General features: G+C 35.9%; 2 protein-coding genes and 1 long non-coding RNA gene across 3 annotated transcripts in view; all 3 read right to left on the bottom strand.

Moving 5' to 3' along the window:
- Window positions 1-16,391, bottom strand: part of LOC107701542 (complement factor H-like) — an 87,008-nt gene extending 70,617 nt beyond the window's left edge. The window contains exon 1 of the mRNA XM_016503585.1: window positions 16,307-16,391. Within this exon, the coding sequence (XP_016359071.1) occupies window positions 16,307-16,376 (70 nt within the window). The 5' untranslated portion in view covers window positions 16,377-16,391. The remainder of the gene's footprint in view (window positions 1-16,306) is intronic.
- LOC107701541 (complement factor H-like) overlaps window positions 1-22,544 on the bottom strand; it is a 73,098-nt gene that overhangs the window by 44,560 nt on the left and 5,994 nt on the right. The window contains exons 5-10 of the mRNA XM_016503583.1: window positions 16,005-16,172; window positions 15,809-15,914; window positions 15,639-15,715; window positions 3,979-4,146; window positions 3,779-3,884; window positions 3,597-3,673 (exon numbers count right to left, since the gene is read on the bottom strand). Of these exons, the coding sequence (XP_016359069.1) occupies window positions 3,597-3,673; window positions 3,779-3,884; window positions 3,979-4,146; window positions 15,639-15,715; window positions 15,809-15,914; window positions 16,005-16,172 (702 nt within the window). The remainder of the gene's footprint in view (window positions 1-3,596; window positions 3,674-3,778; window positions 3,885-3,978; window positions 4,147-15,638; window positions 15,716-15,808; window positions 15,915-16,004; window positions 16,173-22,544) is intronic.
- Window positions 11,119-12,011, bottom strand: LOC107701545 (uncharacterized). Its single transcript, XR_001635659.1, has 2 exons — window positions 11,732-12,011; window positions 11,119-11,482 (listed from the first exon to the last, which is right to left on the bottom strand). It is a non-coding gene; the product is annotated as an uncharacterized LOC107701545 (long non-coding RNA).

Genomic DNA, 22,544 nt, shown 5'->3' on the forward strand with positions numbered 1-22,544 from the left:
TCGTTGTTCATATATTCTGTAAGTATTAGAGGCACAGTTTCTACAGTGCAGTATCTGTTAAACTACACCGTAAAATTACGAAGTTGTAACAGAAATACATATTATTGCAGTGTATTTTATGAAAATACTTTTATTTTAAGAAAATACTATTTCAGTCTTTCTTTCTACTTTAGAATTTTCGTGTTTAATTCAGTGTGTTACACTGTGTTAAATGGTTGGAAAATATACATTTTTCAATAACTACAAACCAAATTTAGTCACAAATTAGCCAGATATAACTTGGGCTTAATTTGAATTAGGCTTATTTAAAAAAAAAATGTTTTTAAAGAATGATTCAGTTCATGTGTGATGCTACCAAGTCTTTTGCATTATGAAAAATATATGGTTGGAAGTATTGTAGTACCATCACATCCTGCGTTCAGAGTCCAGCCAAATTTATCACATTTGGGGATTCCCTCTCGGGGCTTGAACCTTTTATTGCATTTGTATTTTAATGTGGCATCTTTCTGGTATTCTGGCCGTGGCTCAACAACATATCCATTTGGTATGACAGGTGCTGCGCATGTTATCTCTGTATGAAAAGTGAGAGAAACAAGAATAAATAAAGTGGTTATTTGAGTAAAGGACAGGAATCTGTGATCATTGGGTGAAGATACAGACAAACAAAAAAATAATCAATGGAAATTAACCTTTGCACTTTGGAACAGCATCACTCCATTTTCCCGTCTCTTCACAGTGAATGTCATTACTTCCGTCTATCACTTTGTCAGAAGATACACAATCAAATTGAATAACATCACCATAACTTCCCTCCTCTGTGTTACCCGATGCAGTCACCTCCCCATCTGTGCGAATGTCTGGACATTTCACCACTGAATATGAAAACATATAAAAAATAAAGAAACCAACAAAACAATAACTCAATAATAAATAAATAAATCAATAAATAATTTTAGTTATGGTTCTCTTGTATAAATGTAGATTATGAGTCATTGGGCCCTATCATAGACCCGGCACAATGCGGCGCATTCAGCCCGACGCAGTTCTCATTTTCCCGTCCTGCGTCGCGTTGTTTAAATAGCAAATGCATTTGCGCTCATTTGTGCGCCCATGGGCATGCTGATCTTAAAAAGAGATGTGTTCAGGCGCATTGTTGGCGCGTTGCTATTTTGAGGAACTGAAAATAGACTGCGCCATAGACCAACTCAAACTTGGTATAAAGTCTGGCGCAATATTTTTTCTTTGTTATTTAAAGAGTGCGTTTGTAATATGCGCCTATAGGCGGGTGCACAACGCAAATACACTTTGCTTCTTACACACACAGGGACGCGCAGCAGCACATACACATTTTTAAAAATGAAAAATTACATCTTTCTTTCTTTCTTTCTTTCTTTTTCTTCTTATTTTATTTTTAGACTGTCATCACCAAGAAATGTCGCATTGATAAATCTCAATATTAGCCAGATGTCTTCTTAATAGTCCTAAACCATAGAACATAGGTTGTTCTGGGTGATTGCTTGTTGGCCCAAGTTAAGAGAGACTTGCATGTCAATGTTGCATACCAAAGTTTAGCATTTACTTTAATATGAACAATAGTTATCTTTTTTGCCATGTTAAACGATAATTTACCCTCTGTGGTCTGTATGATTTTAAGTTCCATTTTAAGATTTACACCCCCCAGCCCTTAAAGCATTGTGTTTTCTTCTTGAGCATCAGTGAATGTTTGAATCTTTTGTAATAGTTGTGTATGAATCCCTCACTTGTCCTCATTGTGAAAAGATGGATCTTAAAATCATACAGTCATTGCTGGAAAGGGTTTGAATATGCGGAAGACGCTGGAAAACCAAAGAATGTGTGGGACACGGATGATTTTTCTGTAGAACAGTTGGAAGTTTAAATTCTCAAGACAAACAAAGGACTTGTGAACAACCATCACAGAACTTAAAAAAAGTCGTGGATCATCTGGGTAAAAACCCATGGTATTAAGAATCAAGCATATGTAAACATTTGAATGGGGTTACTTTTTTTTTTAAATTCAACTTTAAATTTATCTTGAACACTGTTTGTAAACATCTGCAAACATCATCTTTTTTGTGTGTTAAAATTATTAACAATTTGCAAATTCTGCAAGGTGTATGCAACCTTTTGACCACAAATGTATATAATAATTTGACTGAATTTAGGGGAAAAAAAAAACATTCTGGTTTTACAACATTAACATAATGAAATTAGAGCAAAACGTCAATAAGCTGTAACATACCAGTGCATTGCAGTATGCCTGTCCATTGAGCCTGGAAAACACAGGTGATTTCAACAGGCTCCTCTGGTTTAAATCCAGGACGACATTTATATTCTACTTTTGAATTGATTCCATAGTTTGGTTTCTGACGTCCCACAATCTCTGCATTTGGGATGTTAGGTGCTGCACACATTTCTGTAAAACATCCATTATACTAATTACAATTCATCAATGCACAGATACATAATAATTTGATTGGATATAGCAAAAATTCTTGTTTCACGACATTCAATGGAATTAGAGGCAAAATGTTAATAAGCTGTACCATACCACTGCATTGCTGTATGCCTGTCCATTGGCCCTTGGAATTACAGGTGATTTGTACAGGCTCCTCTGGTTCAAATCCAGAGCGACATTTATATCCTATTCTTGAACCGGTTTTGTAATTTGATTTTTGACTTCCCACAATCTCTGCATTTGGGACTTTTGGTAGGTCACACATAATTTCTAAAAAAAAAACAAACAAAAAAACAATCAGCATAATCATATAATTGATATTATGTGAATAACAAAGATTTTAATACTCCACAGAAGAACATACCAGCACACAGTGGTTTTGGTGTCCATCCGTCTCGTGTGCATGTGGCCTCTGCTGCTGTTTTACGATATCCAGACTCACAACTGTACGATTTTATTGTTCCCAGTTTCTTATCTCCACTGAAGTAATAGTATGGTCTAGACACATGCTGGTCATATGGAGTTTCACATGTAATCTCTGAAACAAGATTCACATGCTTTTAATAACATGCAATAAATTCATCACCAAATCCAGAAATGTTTCACTATAATCTTACCTGCACAAACAGGCTCATAGTCCCACTCTCCATTATCTTGGCATGTAAAAGTGTAATATGCGCCTATAGGCGGGTGCACAACGCAAATACACTTTGCTTCTTACACACACAGGGACGCGCAGCAGCACATACACATTTTTAAAAATGAAAAATTACATTCCGCCATGTGAATAGCGTACCCACCATGGGGCGAGCGCAACTGGCATTTAAAGGGGATGGGAGATGAGACTCTGATTGGTTTATTGCACGTTACACCCAAAAAAAACACCCATAACTATTAAGATAAAATAGGGACAACCCATTTAGACCATGCGCCCGGGCGCGCCGACCGTTTTCCCGTCGTTAAACTAGCAAAAGTGGATTCGGACACGCCCTGAGTGCACCTGCGGCGAGCGCTTTAGACCATGCGCTTATATCGTTAAAATAGGGCTCAATGTTTCAACAGCATATGACTGAGAGAAATAAAAAAACCCCAGAAAACAGTGACTTTCAAGAAATCGTACCCTCACAGACAGGGACGGCGTTGTCCCATCCTTGAGCTCTGCAGGTACGCTGATTGATTCTGCTTGCCATTTCATACCTGTGAACACAATGTTTTTACAAGTACAAGAGTGTCAAACTCAAAGAGGATAGTATAAATTTAATACAAGAAAAAAGGGAATAAAAAAGCATAAAGTACATTTACCCTTTCTTGCAAGTATACTCCACTGTTGCTCCAAAAACAAACTCCGTCCCTTCTTTAAGTTTAAAATCACCATTTGGTGTGTCTCCTGGATTACTACATTTTTTCTCTCCAGAAATCAAACAAGTTTTACTTTACATGGTAACACTGATTTAATAACCAAAAAAAATGATGTGGCCATCCTATATTGACAATTCTCTTACTTGCACATGGCCGCTCAAAGGAGTTTTTCCACTTTCCTTTTTCACACTTTAATTTATACAAGCCAGTATAACCTGCCATGCAGTTCACTTTCACTGTTTCACCATCAGCGTACGAAGCTTTCTCAACTGGTGCTATGTCTGCATATTTAATGTCCTCTCGAAGACATTCTGAATAGCACAAACAAATGTTACACAAAGACATAACTGTTTTATGTATATTAAATGCTGAATGCACAACTAGTCAACACGCTCTAAAGCTACATAAGGTCAGTTAAATGTTTTGGGAACTGCATATAATATAACATTTATATTTAAGTTGGTAATATCTACTGTAAAGGAACAAGACATTCAAACAAATAAAGACAATAATAATAATAATAATAATAATAATATTAATAATAATAATTAATCACTTGCCTTGACATTGAGCAAAATTGAAGGAAAGCAACCAAAAGCCGAAGCCGAGGAGTTTTACAGGAACTCTCATTTTGAGCTCAGTTCACAAGTACCTTTTTTGGACTGTCTCTGAAACTCTTGCTTGCTTGTCAAAAAGGCGTCTTTCTTACACCAGACCTCTCTGTGCACAAGCAATATTTCCTGTAAGTGAGAAAACAAAAAATCTTATCAGATGCAGCAACTCATCTTTGTTATTTGGACACACCAAAAAGTTACCTTAGAGAAGTCTAACTTCTTGCGTCAAATGTCTGTAACGTATGAACAGGAAGCAAAGGGCAGATTCCAAACTGCCATATTTACTGCTTAATCCTGTTAGATGTTTTTAACTGGTTCATGTACATTATGACTGATTCAAGCAGAACGTGTGATGAATGAATCTGTCCCATTAGAATGAGTGAAATGAAAAAAGATTCACAACACTTTCAAGCCTTCAAACGTTGCAATAGTGCAGTCATTGCAAAATATGTCTGTAACTGCCATTGCAAAATGTTTCCATTAGAATTGAGCAATCTGTTGAACTGATAAAAAGTAGAGGCAGAAGAAGAGTTTGACACCTATAGTGTTTGATACTGCTTAAATTGTTGTTGTCTCCTAGATGACCTAAGGAAGGTTTCTTCAAGTGCACAGTACTGTATATAGTGGACTTATGTATATGTATAGTAGACTTGTATTAAACAGTACATTAAATGATTAACACATAATGTAAACTGCTGTCACTAAGTGTTTCGTGAGTATTGAGATGAAGTTTTATCTCAAAGAAGAAGAACATATACAAAATGCCTTTCTGGTGACTGCTACAGACAAAAATAAAATTGCTAGTAACAAGCCAAACCCTGAACCCTTGGTTAATATGTGAAATGAACAAAAGTCAGCATTAGTCATGAATTCTCTGTAGGCTATATTATTTTCCACACTGTCACATGCATCTTGTATTAACTAAGTGTTTGTAAACGAGATTGAATTTAATAATTTTTAATCAATTAATTTTTCACATTTTTTTTATGTTAAATGCATGTACATGTAAGTATGGAGTTATTATGACGCTGCTTGTAGAAACCCGTGGATAGAGTAACTCTCTTGCTAGTAATATGGCAGTTTGTATAGTTTGTGTCACTTCATTTACAATTGGGCTCATTTAGATGTGAGTGAAAGACTGCTCTGCAGCAATGTTTTATATAAATACAATGCATAAATACAATGCAAGGAACATGTTGAAATAAAGAACACCAAAGTTAGTCATTAATATATTTTATTTGCAAGGGTTGAAGAAATATGTTGACACAAAAGAAATCAAAATAACAATTGCATAACTAACACATGTAGACGAAGGATGTTCCCACAAGCATATATATGCATGGTTGTGTGTGTGTGTGTGTGTATATGTCTGTCCATCTTCATTTTCTTCCTGCATTATGTTTCTTCAGATCTTAATACAATAGACTATGACAAATACATACTTATATGTTGATACATGTTTAGGGAAAGTGACATTATTAGGGCACTAACAATATTTATTATTTATCAGTGCATGTTACAACACACAAACTTACATTTCAAAGTTGAACATTCTCAACAATTATTGTTCAAATGAATTCACTTACTATACCTCAGTTACAAATCCAGGTTATTTTCAGTTATTTTGTATATCACCTGACAAAAAAAACAAACACACAAATATGTATATACAGTACACTGAAAAAAAAAATCTGAAAAAGAGAGAAACAATTGTACTCACAACTTTTGTCAATCTGTAGATTCCCGCTGGAGCACCACACATCCACATACGCTTTCATCTCACTTCCAGTATTCCATCCATCTCTACAGTTAAGTCTATACTTTTCAGCATGCCTTATGTAGACCTTTTCTTTAGGAAGCTGTAGATTGTACTTCTCGACAATATCATCAATTTCACAAGGTCCTACGACAGAGACAAACATAAACATAACATTAAAAAGAGTACAAAACTATTACAAATTAAAATGACAAAAATGACTCACTCAGGCATTTCGGAGGAGTCTCCCATTTCCCATCCACACACTTATAAACGTCCTGTTGCTTGGTAATTACATAGTAAGACTGGCAAGTGTAAGATACTGCTATGATCACTTCATCTTTTGTACTGTTGATGCTGTAGTCTCCATGTTGAAGATATGGAGGAGGTGGACAGATCTTACCTAAAGAAATATTAGTATCAGACATATTTTGATTTATTTTGAGCAGAATTTTGTAGTGTCCACAGACAATCTTGTACACTTCATCATGTGCACTCATTTGCAAAATGTTCTATAATACAGTCTGCACCCACAATCCACATTTGTGATTGAATCATAATAGAACTAGTCAGATTTGCTGCTGGATAATTAAATGTGAATGCAAAATTTCTTGGTGACTCACTTTTGCAGTCAAACGTTCCGTTCCATTTTCCATTTTGACACATCAAAACTCCTCTTGGAATTTCATTGTACGGTTTATTGCACGTGTATGTCAGGATCTCAAAGTTGCTGTATTCAGTTTTCTCATCTGACAGTGTCACAAACTGCAAGTTCTTTGTTGGTTGGGAGCACTGAACCTTCCCTAGAGGAACAGTTCAATGCAAAATGTATTAAATATTATACATATTATATTCAGGTGGTAGTAAATTAATATGTGCTGATTCATTATTTTGATTCATAGAAACGTTTCAAACTTTTCTCCCTGGAAAAATGTGACTCCACTGTACTTACATTCTTGTGAAAATCCAGAAACATACTGATATACAGTATATATATATATATATATGTGTGTATATATATATACTGTATGTGTGTGTGTGTGTAATTCTCTGCTGTTTCAGCTGAAAGAAACACTCCCAACAACTTTTTAAATTTCCTTTCACATAAATTTTGATTGTGGGGCGAAATATTGAAAGACTGAGCTCAAATGTCAAAGAAGCAAGTTTAAATAGTTGCTTCATTTGCTTTAGTTTAGTGTAGGGAAAATGTCACCATAAGCATTTTGTGAGACTGGGCTGAAACGTTTCTACATATAAATTATATGCATATAATTCCATAACATCTGTAGTTGGTGGAATATGTCTGTACCTCCACATTGTGGATATGGGTAATTCCACCTCCCATCTGTCTGGCATTTGATTGCATGTTGGCCATAAAAACTCATGTTGTCATCAGTGCATCGAAAAACCAAGATATGTCCATGTTTATAAGGTGAAGTGAAGCTTGGATATCCAAATAAAATTTCTATATTTTTGAGTTCTTGCTCCTGACAGATACCATCTGTGTTTAAAGAAAAAAGAAGGAAATAAAGAAAAAGATTAAACATTTCATTTTCAACAAATAATTTATTTGTGAACACCCAAAATGTATTAACAGTAGTTTATAGAGTGTCTTGTAGGAGGGAAAAAACAGCAACATCAAACCAGATAATATTAAATGTCACTGGTGCTTATATTAAGTTTTAATGTTATTGATGTTACATTTGGGCACTGCATACATAAGGTGATCGGTGATTTGATTTGAGAGTGAATTTAAACTTTTGAATTTCACTCTTTTCATCATACAAAGTGGTCACATCATTTCAGAAATCTTGGATAATACTGCTGGATTACTTTTATGCTAACTTTATATCCTTTTTTTGTGCTTGAAACTGTTGGACTTCTTTGACTATTATTGCATGGACAAAAACAGATGAAACATTCAGAAAATTTGCAAAGCAATCATAGAAGTAAATGAGGTGAACTATTAATTTGGAATTATTGATTTTAATGATTATCTCTGGACCCGGATACGGGTCCAAAACTATGTTAAAATCTATGTTATAATGTTTACGCTTCTGTTTTAAAGGCTTCCTTATATGGCATCAGCCCACATATGGTATAATTTGAAAGCTTAGATTCTAATCTTTTTCAAAGAATACCATAACTTTTGGTTTTATGATACATAAAGTAGTCAAATTAAGCTTAAAAATGCATTCGTCCCAGACACGAATTTTCGCATTGCTCAGAGCGTGCGTGTTTACTGAGCGCCTGTCGATGTTCTACAGATCAGGCACTTCTGTCATGCTGCGCAGACTGTCACTCAAGCGTGCAGGCCATTCACAGCCGAGAAATTTGAAATTTGGCCGGTGTTTCCGTGTATATTTATAGTTTATGGACTGTTTTGATGTCGATAATGGCATGTGGAAAAGGAAAAGCATCGAAGGCAGCGAATAAGCGATCTTTGAAAGCGAAACTGAAAGAAAAAGAGATGTAGCGTCGGACAGTGACACAGTGGAGAGCAGAGGACCCTGCATTTGGTAAGCGCATCCATATGCATTTACAGTGCTTGTACTTATTTTTAATTTTTTTGTATTTTTTTATAGAATTATTATTATTTTGAAATGTGAAAGTACTGCAAACAATCTGATAAACTGTTTTTTTTTTGACAAAAAAAGTACAGTAGAGGATGCAGTATAAAAAATGGAATAAAAATACCAATTCAGTAATTGATTTTGTGAAATGGATATTATTATAAAGCAAAAACTGTGTGCATAAACAGTGAATTCTTTGTTTCAGTTTCTGTTGAAGATTAGTGAGCAGCAGCAGCAGCTGGCACAGCTGACATCTCATCTCCAGGAGGCAGGTGGGATGCTGAGATGATGCTCAACACAGGGGGCAAAAATGATGCACATATAAGGAATGATTTAAAGCTGGAGGATGTGGATTCTGTTTTAGATTGTATTAGACCACATAGATTTTATTATTTAAAATCATTTAAAATCTTGTGTCTCCTAAAAGAATAAAAAATGATTGTATAAAACACAAAAAGTAATATTTGATCTAATTATTTTATGCCATTTTGTATATTACTAGAAAAAGACAAAAAAATTAAAATAATTCAATCAGTAATCAAGGAAAAGTGCTATGGCACATTGTCAAATAGGTTTTGCAAAGGAAACTTATAAAAAAAAAGTAATAAAATAAAATTATATATTATATATATATATATATATATACACACACACACACACACACATTCCCATCAGTTATAATTCAATAACTCCTGTTTAGAAGCTGTTATGGGAAAAAAAACATTTTTCTGATACATTTTGGCACCTAGTGGAATCAAACAATGTAAGTTGCTGATAGCTGCTGCAAATAGAACCCGAATAACAAATAAAAAAAAAAAAAAATTCTGAAAAAAAAAATGAACAAGCGCCTATTTTTTTGTGTTTATTGTAATATTATATAAACATATATAATGTTATTTATGAAGAATTACAATCTGATTTTGTATTTCAAGGGGTTTTCTATAAAATGACACAATTTTTTTATTTTTATTATTATTTCCTCTATTGTATGTGTGTAGGGTAAACAAATAAATGTAAATTTGGGTATGCCAAATCCAGGCGGAAACCCCATAAATAACCCCAGTGCTTATGGGGTTATTTAGACAAATATTGTAGAATATGCTGGCTATTTATCCGTTATTAGCTATAACAAAAACATATTGGCTTATCTGTATCAAAAAGATCAAGCTGTAACATACCGGTGCATTGCTGTACGCCTCTCCACTGGCCCTGGGAATCACAGGTGATTTGTACAGGCTCTTCTGGTTCAAATCCAGAGCGACATTTATATTCTATTCTTGAACCGATTTTGTAGTTTATTCTCTGACCTCCCACAATCTCTGCATTTGGGATTCTTGGTGGGTCACACATCATTTCTAATATATATATATATATATATAAACAACCAAATATATATATATATATATATATATATATATAAACAACCAAACAATCAAAAAACATACATCAGAGTAATCTTAGAATTTTTTATATTATGAGTAGCAACGATTTTAAATACTCCACAGAAGAACATACCAGCACACAGTGGTTTTGGTGTCCATCCGTCTCGTGTGCATGTGGCCTCTGCTGCTGTTTCATGATATCCAGACTCACAACTGTACGATCTCTTTGCTCCTAATTTCATATCTCCACTGAAGGAATATTCCGGGCCATTCACATGCTGGTCACGTGGAACTTCACATGTAATCTCTGAAATACAATTCACATGCTTTTGATAATATACAATGAATTCAGCACAAATTCCAGAAATGGTTTCTCTATAATCTTACCACAAACAGGTTTACTGTCCCACTTTCCATTAATTTGGCATGTAAATGATTTGCTGGTTTCTTTTGTAAAAAATACGTTTTTTTCAGAGCAGATAATCTCCATGCTTTCTCCAACTTTGAAAACAGTTTTTCCATCTGGGTTAATCCTTTTTACTCCCAGAAAACATAAAGAAAATTCTGTCCGATTATCTCATACGATTTGAGTTCAGAGTCAGATCAATGTGTAAACAGTAGGCTGGATGAAAATGCTATTTCACAATCTGACAGTAGGTGGCGCTTACAGAAAAGCAGAAATAACCTTTGTTCACACGGTTTCTGACACTCACTTGTCATGGAGAAGGGAATGAGAAGACAAACTATATTTTTTTCCGGTTATTGTATTTGCAATGGTGTTGAAAATGAAAGTGAAAGTGACGTGATACCAAGGATGGTAACCCATACTCAGAAATTGTGCTCTGCATTTATTCCATCCATCTGCACACACACACACACATACACGGATCAGTGGGCAGCCATTGCTGCAGCGCAACTGGAGGTTCGGTGCCTTGCTCAAGGGCACCTCTGTCGTGGATATTGAAAGTGGAAGAGAGCGCTATTCATTCACTCCCCCCACCTACAATCCCTGCTGGTACTGAGACTCAAACCTGTGACCTTCAGGTTACAAGTCCAACTCTCTAACCATTAGGCAACAACTGCCCCTAAAACAAACAACACCAATTAATAGAGTACAGAGACAGGAGAGACAGTTCTGGATTCTTCTTCTGTTAAGGACCTGATTAAAGCAAAATTGACATCGAAAGTTCGAAACAGCTTGCTAAAGAAAACATTCTGGAGCAGTTTGCTCTAGCTAGTAAACACATATGAACTACCACTGGTCTGTGACGATGACATAATAGGTAGGTGTGGCTCTGGGTTCATTCTCCGGTTCATTTCTTCTGTTCAGTCCATCAAGGTCAGATTCGAGTAAAAACAACACACTGGAGAGCTGATTTATATTACTGAAGCAGTAAATGTGATCGAAAGTGACACTAACACTGTTTTTTCATGTTAACACTGTAAAGCTGCTTGCTTTAAAGCAATCAATTATATAAATTGCTATATGAATACATTTGACTTGACTGGAGTGCTGCATTGCAGAGCTGGTGCAAACGTATTCGCATCAATGTGATAAGATGCTTCCTTACCTGCTGTTTTCTCACTTCTGTCATTTGTTGTGTTTACTTTGTTGTTGAGAAGAAAGCGCACAGCACTTGTTTACATATTCATCTAAAATTCATCTAAAAACCGCTCTCATCAGCATGGGTGGCGCGGCATCTCGTATTTTGAACTTCTTTTCGCCCCTAAGTCAGGGGTTTCCTATGTTTTTGAGCTATTATTGTGCAGATATATACTAAATTGATTTTATAATTAAAAAGTTGTATTATAACCTTCAATGGAATTAATGGTGAATTGTCAATAAGCTGTAACATACCTGTGCATTGCTGTACGCCTCTCCACTGGCCGTGGGAATCACAGGTGATTTGTACAGGCTCCTCTGGTTCAAATCCAAGATGACATTTATATTGTATTCTTGAATTGATTCTGTAGTGTGGTTGCCAATGTCCTACAGTCTACGCATTTAGGATTTTAGGTACTGCACACATTATTTCTTTAAAAAATAAATAAATAAATAAAAAAAAAATAAAAAAAAAATATATATATGCATACAAACATAATTGGTATTGGCATAATGTGAATAGCAAATATTTTAATACTCCACAGCAGAACATACCAGCACACAGTGGTTTTGGTGTCCATCCGTCTCGTGTGCATGTGGCCTCTTCTGCCATTTTACGATATCCAGACTCACAACTGTACGATTTTATTGCTCCCAGTTTCTTATCTCCACTGAAGTAATAGTATGGTCTAGACACATGCTGGTCATATGGAGTTTCACATGTAATCTCTGAAACAAGATTCACATGCTTTTAATAACATGCAATAAATTCATCACCAAATCCAGAAATGTCTCTCTATAATCTTACATGCACAAACAGGCTCATAGTCCCACTCTCCATTATCTTTGCATTTAAATGATCTGCTCGTTACTTTTGTACCAAAGAACAAGTGTTTTTCAGAGCAGGTGATCTCCACACTTTCTCCAGCTCTGAAAATAGTCTTTCCATATGGGTTGGTCTTTTTTACTCCAAATGTGGTTGACTTCAGCTCACAGGTTACTTCTGTACAAGACATAATTATATAAAAGTAATGGTAAGAAGAGATGAACCAGGACTGAATTCTTTTTTTGAAGGATTAAATTCTTTTGATTTTTTTTTTAATCCTAAAAAAAAAAGAAAAACGAAAAAAGATAGCTTTCAATGAACAGAGCATAATAATGTGTTGTCCCTTTGTAAGCATTAGATGCACATTTTCTGTTTTGAGAACTATTAGATGTACAGTATATGCGACACTACAAAAAAATAAAGATTACTGGAGTGTATTTTACAATAAAATACTATTTCAGTCTTTCTACTTCGGAAATTCATGTTTAATTCAATGTGTCACTTGCCATTTTCTTTGTGATCAGTTGTGAAATTTTACTAGCAAATGTTTGCCATGAAAATTCTGTTTGATTATCTCATACGATTTGAGTTCAGAGTCAGATCAATGTGTAAACAGTAGGCTGGATGAAAATGCTATTTCACAATCTGACAGTAGGTGGCGCTTACAGAAAAGCAGAAATAACTTTTGTTCACACGGTTTCTGACACTCACTTGTCATGGAGAAGGGAATGTGAAGACAAACTATATTTTTTTAGGTTATTGTATTTGCAATGGTGTTGAAAATGAAAGGTATGGGTAACCCATACTCGGAAATTGTGCTCTGCATTTATTCCATCCATCTGCACACACACACACACGGATCAGTGGGCAGCCATTGCTGCAGCGCAACTGGAGGTTCGGTGCCTTGCTCAAGGGCACCTCTGTCGTGGATATTGAAAGTGGAAGAGAGCGCTATTCATTCACTCCCCCCACCTACAATCTCTGCTGGTACTGAGACTCAAACCTGTAACCTTCAGGTTACAAGTCCAACTCTCTAACCATTAGGCAACAACTGCCCCTAAAACAAACAACTCCAATTAATAGAGTACAGAGACAGGAGAGACAGTTCTGGATTAAAGCAATCTTATTAAAGCAAAATTGAATCGAAAGTTTGAAACAGCTTGCTAAAGAAAACTTTCTGGAACAGTTTGCTCTAGCTAGTAAACACTTTTGAACTACCTTTGGTCCATGACGATGATATAATAGGTAGTGTATTAACTGAAAATTAAGGTAGTATGACAAGTAGCTAATTTCGAATGTTTGGATTGCTCTCCCATGAAGTTAGTCACTTTCTCGACAACTGAAATGATAAAACATTCTTAGTGTTTTGAATAATATAATCATTGAAGTAAGTAGTTATTACAATAGCTAATTTTGTTGTTGCCTAATAATAATGTTTAGCCATATCACACATTTTGCATGTGAGTGCTGTTGCCTAAAAAACACAATTGGACCCTTTCTACAGCATGACAGGACGACAAGTAAATAATCTCATTCCATTTACAAATATTAGTGTGTTGACAACATTAAGCTCCACTTTGAAGTTAAAATAAAAATTAAACTAAGGTCGAACAAATATCTATTTTGTTAACCCTCTGGGCCTCTTTGGTCATTTTTGACTGAAACAAATGTTTTATTTCGAATTTTTAAATATCGTGGCTTCATCGGAATGAGATGACACTTGGTGACTTTTGTCACATTAGCTATGTAAACACACACAAAAAAATCATGGACATGATTCGGATATGTTAAAGGGTCAATAGAAAAAAAAGTCACACTTGGCTCCTTCGAGGTCAAAAATGACCGACATAGGAAATAATTGGGAAATACGAAAAAATATGAAAACTCCAAGAATCTTTTGCTGGTACAAACTACAAATCAGCCACTCTGCAGAACAAAAGTACACAGCAATCAAGGGGTGATTCTCTAAAATATCAAGAGTGCAAAATAGACACACACACACACACACACACACACATAGATATGAACTGGTAAGACTGCAACAGAGCAAATTTTTTTAGAATATGTGAAATTAAATGAAAAAAAAAAATATACAAAAGATTCTCTCTCTCTCTCTCTCTCTCTCTCTCTCTCTCTCAGTCAAAAATGAACGACATAGGAAATGAATGGGAAATACAAAAAAATACAACTCAGAGAATCTTTTGGTGGTACAAACTACAAATCAGCCACTGTGCAAAAAAAGTGCACAGCAATCAAGGGGTGGCACTCTAAAATATAAAGAGTGCCAAATAGACACCCACGCATGCACATACACATACAATGTTTGATTGAAATCATAATGCAAAACCTGATATTTATCTAACCAAAAATATCTAAACCTTGACAAAAAGTACTCTTTTAGAATGTCTAAATATATATCTAAAAGTAAAACCTAATAAAAGTAAGAAATTATGTCTAAAAAACAATGGGAATCCAAAGGCCTCTGTATATATGTATGTAGGGAACTATACAGGAGTTTACATGACATTACACAAGTTTTTATTTTCTTATGCCACCAGATGGCACAATTCTCACTTAAAAAAAAAATGGATTTGAAACGTTTCACTCTGTTTTAACATTAAATATTGCATTTATTGAAAAATAATAAATAATTAAATAAATAAAAATATATGAATTTTAATGAAAAAAAACCTAATTAAAATTGTATAAATATTGCACAGTATCATAAAATCCCCTAAAATTCTAAATAATAATCAAAAAATATTATTAAACAAAAATATATTACATTGATTTTCCTGAAAAAAATAAGTTACAGTTCAAGGCTTCGATCACTTTTGACCGCGAAGGAGCCAGGTGTGACCCCTAAACGAAGAGGCCCAAAGAGTTAATATACAGTGGGTACGGAAAGTATTCAGACCCCCTTAAATTCCTATAACAAATAAAGAAACCAACAAAACAATCACTCAATAATACATCTATAAATCTTTTTAGTTATAGTTCTCTTCTAGATTATGAGTCACTATTCTATGATGGAGATATTAAATCGTACCCTCACAGACAGGGACGGCGTTGTCCCATCCTTGAGCTCTGCAGGTACGCTGATTGATTCTGCTTGTCATTTCATACCTGTGAACACAATGTTTTTACAAGTACAAGAGTGTCAAACTCAAAGAGGAAAGTATACATTTCTTATGATAAAAAAAGCATAAGCATATTTACCCTTTCTTGCAATTATACACAACTGTTGTTCCAAAAACATACTCTGTCCCCTCTTTAAGTTTAAAATCACCATTTGGTATGTCGCCTGGATGACTACATCTTCTCTCTGCAGAAATCAAACAAATTTAACTTAACATGGTAACACTGATTTGTTAATGAAAAAATTATATCGTCATCATATTGACAATTCTCTTACTTGCACATGGCCGCTCAATGGATTTTTTCCATTCTCCTTTTTCACAGTTTAATCTATACAAGCCAGTATAACCTGTTATGCAGTTCACTTTCACTGTTTCACCATCAGCGTATGAAGCTTTCTCAACTGGTTCTGTGCTTTCATATTTAATGTCCTCTCGAAGACATTCTGAGAAGAACAAACAAACACACATACAAAGATGTACTGCACAACACCTTCTAAAACCACTTAAGGTCACTTAAAAGTGTTGGAAGTGCATATAATAAGTATAGTATTCTACTTAATAAAATTAATAAACTCACCTTGACTTTGCACAAAGGTAACAGTAAACAGGAAACAGGAAAAACTAATGATTTGTACAGGAACTCTCATTTTCAGCTCACCTCACAAATGCTTTTGTTTTCTGATTTTGGTCTTTGTTTGCATGATGGGGGATCAAAACGTTAATCATTTACTAAAGTCAAAAGGTGGATGCTTTTACATCAGACCACTCCATGAACATGCACAATGATATTTTGATTAAAAGAAAAGATTTATCTGACATTTACATTTGTCAACTGAACACACAGGAGGTTGTATCAGTGTATTTTGGTATCATGCAGTTCGAGTATATTTCTACGTTTTAAGAAGTGCATTACAAGATGTCTAACATTTAAATTCAAGTCAATAAAATCAAATTGAAAAGAAAAATGACATTACAAAATAATGCATTGCCTTGACTTTGACAACCTGATGAAAACAACTAAAATACAAAGCTAAAGATTTGTATAGAAACCCTAGTTTTGAGTTCACTTAAGATATAACTTTTTAGTCTTTGTCTCTGAAACTTTTCCTTGCTTGTGGATCAACAAAAAGTCATCGCTTTTAACCCAGACCTCTCTGTGTACAACAATATTTACTGCAATTCGCGTTTGACAAACCAAAAGACAAATTTGAGAGGTCAAACTTCTAAAGTCAAATTTATGTAACATACAGTTAAACAGGAAGCAAAAAGTGAGTTGCAAAATAATTGATGTTTTAATTGCTGTGCTGTAGATATTACACCTGATAGATTTTTTTTTCACTGCATGGTGTACTCTATATTTCAAGAAGAACAGTATTTGATCAATTAATCTGTCACACAGAGCATTGTAAAGAAAGAAACTACAGAAATGAGTGAGATGACAGAAGTTTCATAATATACAAGCTTACAAAACAGCAATAACACAGCAATTGCATAATATATCTGTAACTGCAATTGCAATACTGCAGTGGAAAAAAACGGAGATAGATAAAGACTTGATACTTGAAAAATGAAAAATGAAAAATGTTGTTGTCTCGTATGACCTAGATGATCCTCCTCATCTTACACTGAATAAATATGTTTTTTTCCCGTAAAAGTTGGACGTAATTTACTGGATCTTACACTGTGGACGTTTGATAAACACTGATATGTAAATAGTTGTCATGTGTTTGCTGAGCTTTAGCCCATTCAATAGGTTCAAAATGTGTGTGTTTCTTCCCCCCTTTTTGACATTTATCCTAAATGTAAAATTAAACATTAGATGAGCATTTTTTTTTCCTATTCATCAAAAATTCCAGAATGAGCAACAAGGTTTTACATTTTGGCATAAAATTAAGCTCAGGTGCTACTGTAGCTTTGGATCAAAGGTTTGATAAACTTCCTATAAATTAAAGAAAATGATTAATTTGATCATTGTTTCATAGGCTCAATAACAGGGCTGAAGGCTGAGATTAAAAAATATGTTCAGCGCTACAACATTTGTAAAAATGGATAAAACATTATTTACTTGTAACTACTACTTGTCATGCTGTAGCAAACCAATAATGTCACTTCTTGAAGGTCAGAATTTAAAGCTGTTACATATTTTTTCACCAAATAAACAATCACTGGTAAATTGCTAATTAAAGTAAATTTATTTGTATAGAGTTTTTCACATTACAGCCTTACAAAAAGTCATAATGTTATGACTATAATGTCTTAGTGCTTTACCATATAGCAAGTTTCATGAATTGGTGATAGAGATGAAGTGATGAACAGGCCTGTTTGTTTATGACCAGGTACTTCATGAAGCAACTGCACCACCAAGTGGTTCCTGTGAGAAGTTTGGAGTGATATGTATGTGTGTGTGTGTGTGTGTGTGTGTGTGTGTGTGTATATATGTATATATATATATATATATATATAAACTCATTAGAGGTGAAAAAAGTGAGACAATTACACATCAGGAGGCCATTGTGAAAGAATAAGCTTTAATCATTTCAATCCTTTTTGTATGGTGTAATGATTTAAAGTAATTCACTGCACTCTGTAAATTTTACTGGCTTCTATTGGTTAAACAGAAGTCAGCATTTCTAATAAATTCTCCCAATTGTGATTGTGCATGAGCCAAGCTTTTGTAAATGCATTTATAAATTAGATATTATAAATCATCAAGGGATATATTTAAATGGGTGTCATATAGTATGATTATTATATTACATTATAAAGTATACACTTTGTTCCAGCTTTATCTTTTTTTTCTGATAAATTAGGGGGGAAAACATTTTGTGAGTAGGCCTACTGTTACATGTTGCTGTATAAAGCCCACGACAAAGGAGAAGAATTCAAAACCAAGAGTTCCCTAATAATAATCCACAAGGAAAGCACTGGAAATCACAGGAGTTCGCAAACCACAAAGAAACAAATATAATACCAGACAAAGAACTAATGAAAAACTAAGGGCTTACTAAGGGTAAGGGTAACTAAGGGTAAACGCATGGAGTAATCAGTAAGAACAGAAACAGGTGAGGAGCTAATTAATCAGAAACCATGGAAACAAACTAGGAAACTCAGGCAAACGGGAACACAGAGAAACTAAACCAAAACAGAACAGAATATACGTGTTACACCTACATTTTACTGTGAGTTTCATTAGGCTAAACTTTCAGTGTTGTAATAATAATAATAATAATAATAATTACAGGGTGATCAATCATTTACTGTTAGTTCATTTTGTGAAAATGACTGATTCACTGTATATTATTCCTCTTATTGCATGGCCACTTGCCAAATAAATATGTGGACATAAAATATTGATTAGTTAAAATATCAAAATATTGATAGCTTGTCATCTCACAGCATATATATTCTATTACAATGTACAAAAAATGGCCTACCAACACATAAAAAAACGGCAATAATATTATAACGGTATATTTACTCGAGTCCTCTGAGAACATTTTCACTGAACTTGATAACTGAGGTGCAAGAGTAACATTTACAAGAGATTCAGTCTGTGGTGTGATAGGAGAGACGTGAAACTAGCGTGGTGTTAATTTCTCTTCTGATTCAGATGAGACAACTTTTTCACAGGAGAAAGCAATATTAGGAATAGAGGACTCATATTTAGGTGGAAGCAGTAGTTTGAAGTTTAAAAATATCTTAATGATGGTTTTGTTTCTTACAAACATGCAGCTTTTCACTTCACAAGATGTTAATTGATGGACTGGAGTCATGTGGATTACTTGTGGATTATTGTGATGTTTTTATCAACTGTTTGGACTCTCATTCTGACGGCACCCATTCACTGCAGATGATCCGTTGGTGAGCAAGTCATGTTATGCTAAATTTCTCCAAATCTGTTCTGATGAAGAAACAAACTCATCTACATCTTGGATGGCCTAAGAGTGAGTACATTTTTATTTTTGTGTTAAATATTCCTTTAAGCTCCCAATGTCACATAATAGTTCAAATGATGTGTGTACGTTATTTCAAGTCATTTGAAGTGAACACACTCAATAAGGAGGAGAAAAAACTGTACACAGACCTCATTGGCTCTCTCATCTTCTGTCAAGGTGTTAGATTTGAACACCTCTAACAGAAGAGGTGTTGAGTGCGTTCATTGATGGCGCTTTAATGCAAATGAACAGACATTCTCTCATGTGTGCCAGATTTAAAATGGGGGAAAACAATATTTTAAGGGGAAAACTATTTAAATTTCATTCTGTTTTTCACACAAAGCAACCCAGAACCTTACAGAGGATAAACAGTTATGGCGATGAATGGATAGATGGTATTCCACAGAAGACGGTCATGAGTATGTCACTTTGGTTCAAAATTGTGAGCAAAATATGTTTTGCTTTAATAAAATACAATGTGAGCAATATGTTGAACTAAAATCCACACCAAAGTCAGCCTAATTATTACATTTTTTTAATCAAAAAAAAAAAAAAGGTTGTTGAAGGAATGTTGACATAGATAGGAAATACAAAGAAATCCATTTTCTGCGAGATAATACATATAAAAAAATAATTTTTACATTTGTAGCTGAATGGGATATATGTACAAGTTTGTGTGTGTACATACTTAACTATATTATGGGGCAAATTTGTACAAGAAGTGAGCTAAACCTGACAGAATCTCTCGAGACCTCCTTTTAGGGATGTCCTCTTTTGTATAAAAATACATTTGTCATTTTTACTGAATGGGGAACCTCAATCACCACTCCAGTTTATACCTAGTTACCTAAAGAAACAACCAAATAAATAATAAATCAATAATTGTATAGATCACCAATATGACTAATTCAGGTTCTGAAAACGAAATAATACTCACAACTTTTGTCAATCTGTAGGTTCCCGTTGGAGCACGACACATCCACATACGGTTTCAGCTCACTTCCAGTATTCCATCCATCTCTACAGTTAAGTGTATACTTTTCAGCATGCCTTATGTAGACCTTTTCTGTAGGAAGCTGTAGATTGTACTTCTCGACAATATCATCAATTTCACAAGGTCCTACGACAGAGACGAACATAAACATAACATTAAAAACAGTACAAAACAATTACAAATTAAAATGACAAAAATGACTCACTCAGGCATTTCGGAGGAGTCTCCCATTTCCCATCCACACACTTATAAACGTCCTGTTGCTTGGTAATTACATAGTAAGACTGGCAAGTGTAAGATACTGCTGTGATCACTTCATCTTTTGTACTGTTGATGCTGTAGTCTCCATGTTGAAGATACGGAGGAGGTGGACAGATCTTACCTAAACAAATAACAATATCACGTTTACATTTAGATCCATTATACATCCAGCATTTTAATGTCCATACTGTACAAGCTTGTATGCTTCATCCTTATGGACACTTACAGAATTTCAGTTATTTCATATATGTAAGGGATAATCCATGTGTCAGGATTCTGGACTGTTCTGTGTCGTGTTTTGCCCCTGTTTCTGTTCCTGTTTTTCCTTATTTGGTCATGTTCCTGTCCTCGTTTAGTTTGATTATGATTCCTGACACCTATGTTGAGTAATTATCCCTTGCATTGAAGTTCCTGTTTGTTCAGTCTTCCTTTGTCGGTTCTACGCATTGGATGTTGTATAATTCCCCTGTGTTTCCAAGGATTAAAGACTTTTTATGTACTCCACGTCTCCTTGTTCCTCGTTCCGCGCTCCTCCCAGCACAGATCGTGACAGAAGAACCGACCTAAAACAGTAACCTCTGTGTGTCTACCCTCCATTTTTGTTTCCGTGTTTTTTCCCTCAGTGTTTTGTTTCCGTTGTGTTTCTATGGATACCCTCCTTCACCACGAATTCCTCCTCCTCCTGCAGGAGCAGGGGCTCCTTCACCCCGAATTCCTCCTCCTCCTGCTGGAGCAGGGGGAGCACTCGCTCGAGGACCATACCAGACTGTTTCTGGCCCTCTCCGAACTTACCAGCTACCCGGACGACGCGCTCTGCGCATTCTATGACGCTAGCCTGAACACCGTGTGCAGAGCGCCATCGTCCGAAGATGGTCTTCGAGCAGAATTTGCTGCCTTTGTAGAGTGGACTCTGGTGAGAAACGGATCGCCATCCTGCCCCGTGGATGATCTCGTCAGATCCACTCCAGACCCAGTGCCCAGCCTACCATCTCTGGAGAGCCAATTCTGCCGCGATCGATGAGCCCGCGCAATGCTGAGCGACTGAGCGGAGGATCGCCCCGGAAGTAGAGCCCAAGCCGTCAGACAAGGTGCGAGAGCCGGCGACAATGCCCACCACGAGGGAGAAAGCCACGGATGGTGTGAGCGCGGAGAGGAGCTCCGTCACCCGGCTGAGGGTGAGTTGAGTATGGCACGGCGAAAGTGCCAAAGCAAAGAGGAGAGGGCTCCAGTCCCATCCTCCAGCGTCGCCATGGCTGGAGAATCCCTCACCTCCGGCTCCAGCCTCCGAGGCCCGGACTCCATCTCGGCCCGTAGACCCAGCGGCTCCACCTCAGCTCCTAGCTCCCTCACCTCCACCGTCACCCGTCGATCCACCAGCTCCACCGGGCTCCCTCGTCCCTCCGGCTCCGACTTGGTGAGGCATCGACCCGCCATCACCTCAGGACTCCGCTCCTCTGGCTGCACCTCGTTGCTCCGTCCCACCGGCTCTATTGGGCTCCTTCCTCCCCCCAGTTCCACCTTGGTCCTCAGTCAGTCCGGCTCCGCCACGGATCTCCGCCTCCGCCTTGGTCGCCAGAGCCCTCGGCTCCACCCTGGCCCCCTGGATCCTTGGCATCCCCCTGGCT

This window comes from Sinocyclocheilus anshuiensis, unplaced genomic scaffold, assembly GCF_001515605.1.
Source record: "Sinocyclocheilus anshuiensis isolate Anshui unplaced genomic scaffold, SAMN03320099.WGS_v1.1 scaffold3611, whole genome shotgun sequence".
NCBI lineage: Eukaryota > Metazoa > Chordata > Actinopteri > Cypriniformes > Cyprinidae > Sinocyclocheilus > Sinocyclocheilus anshuiensis.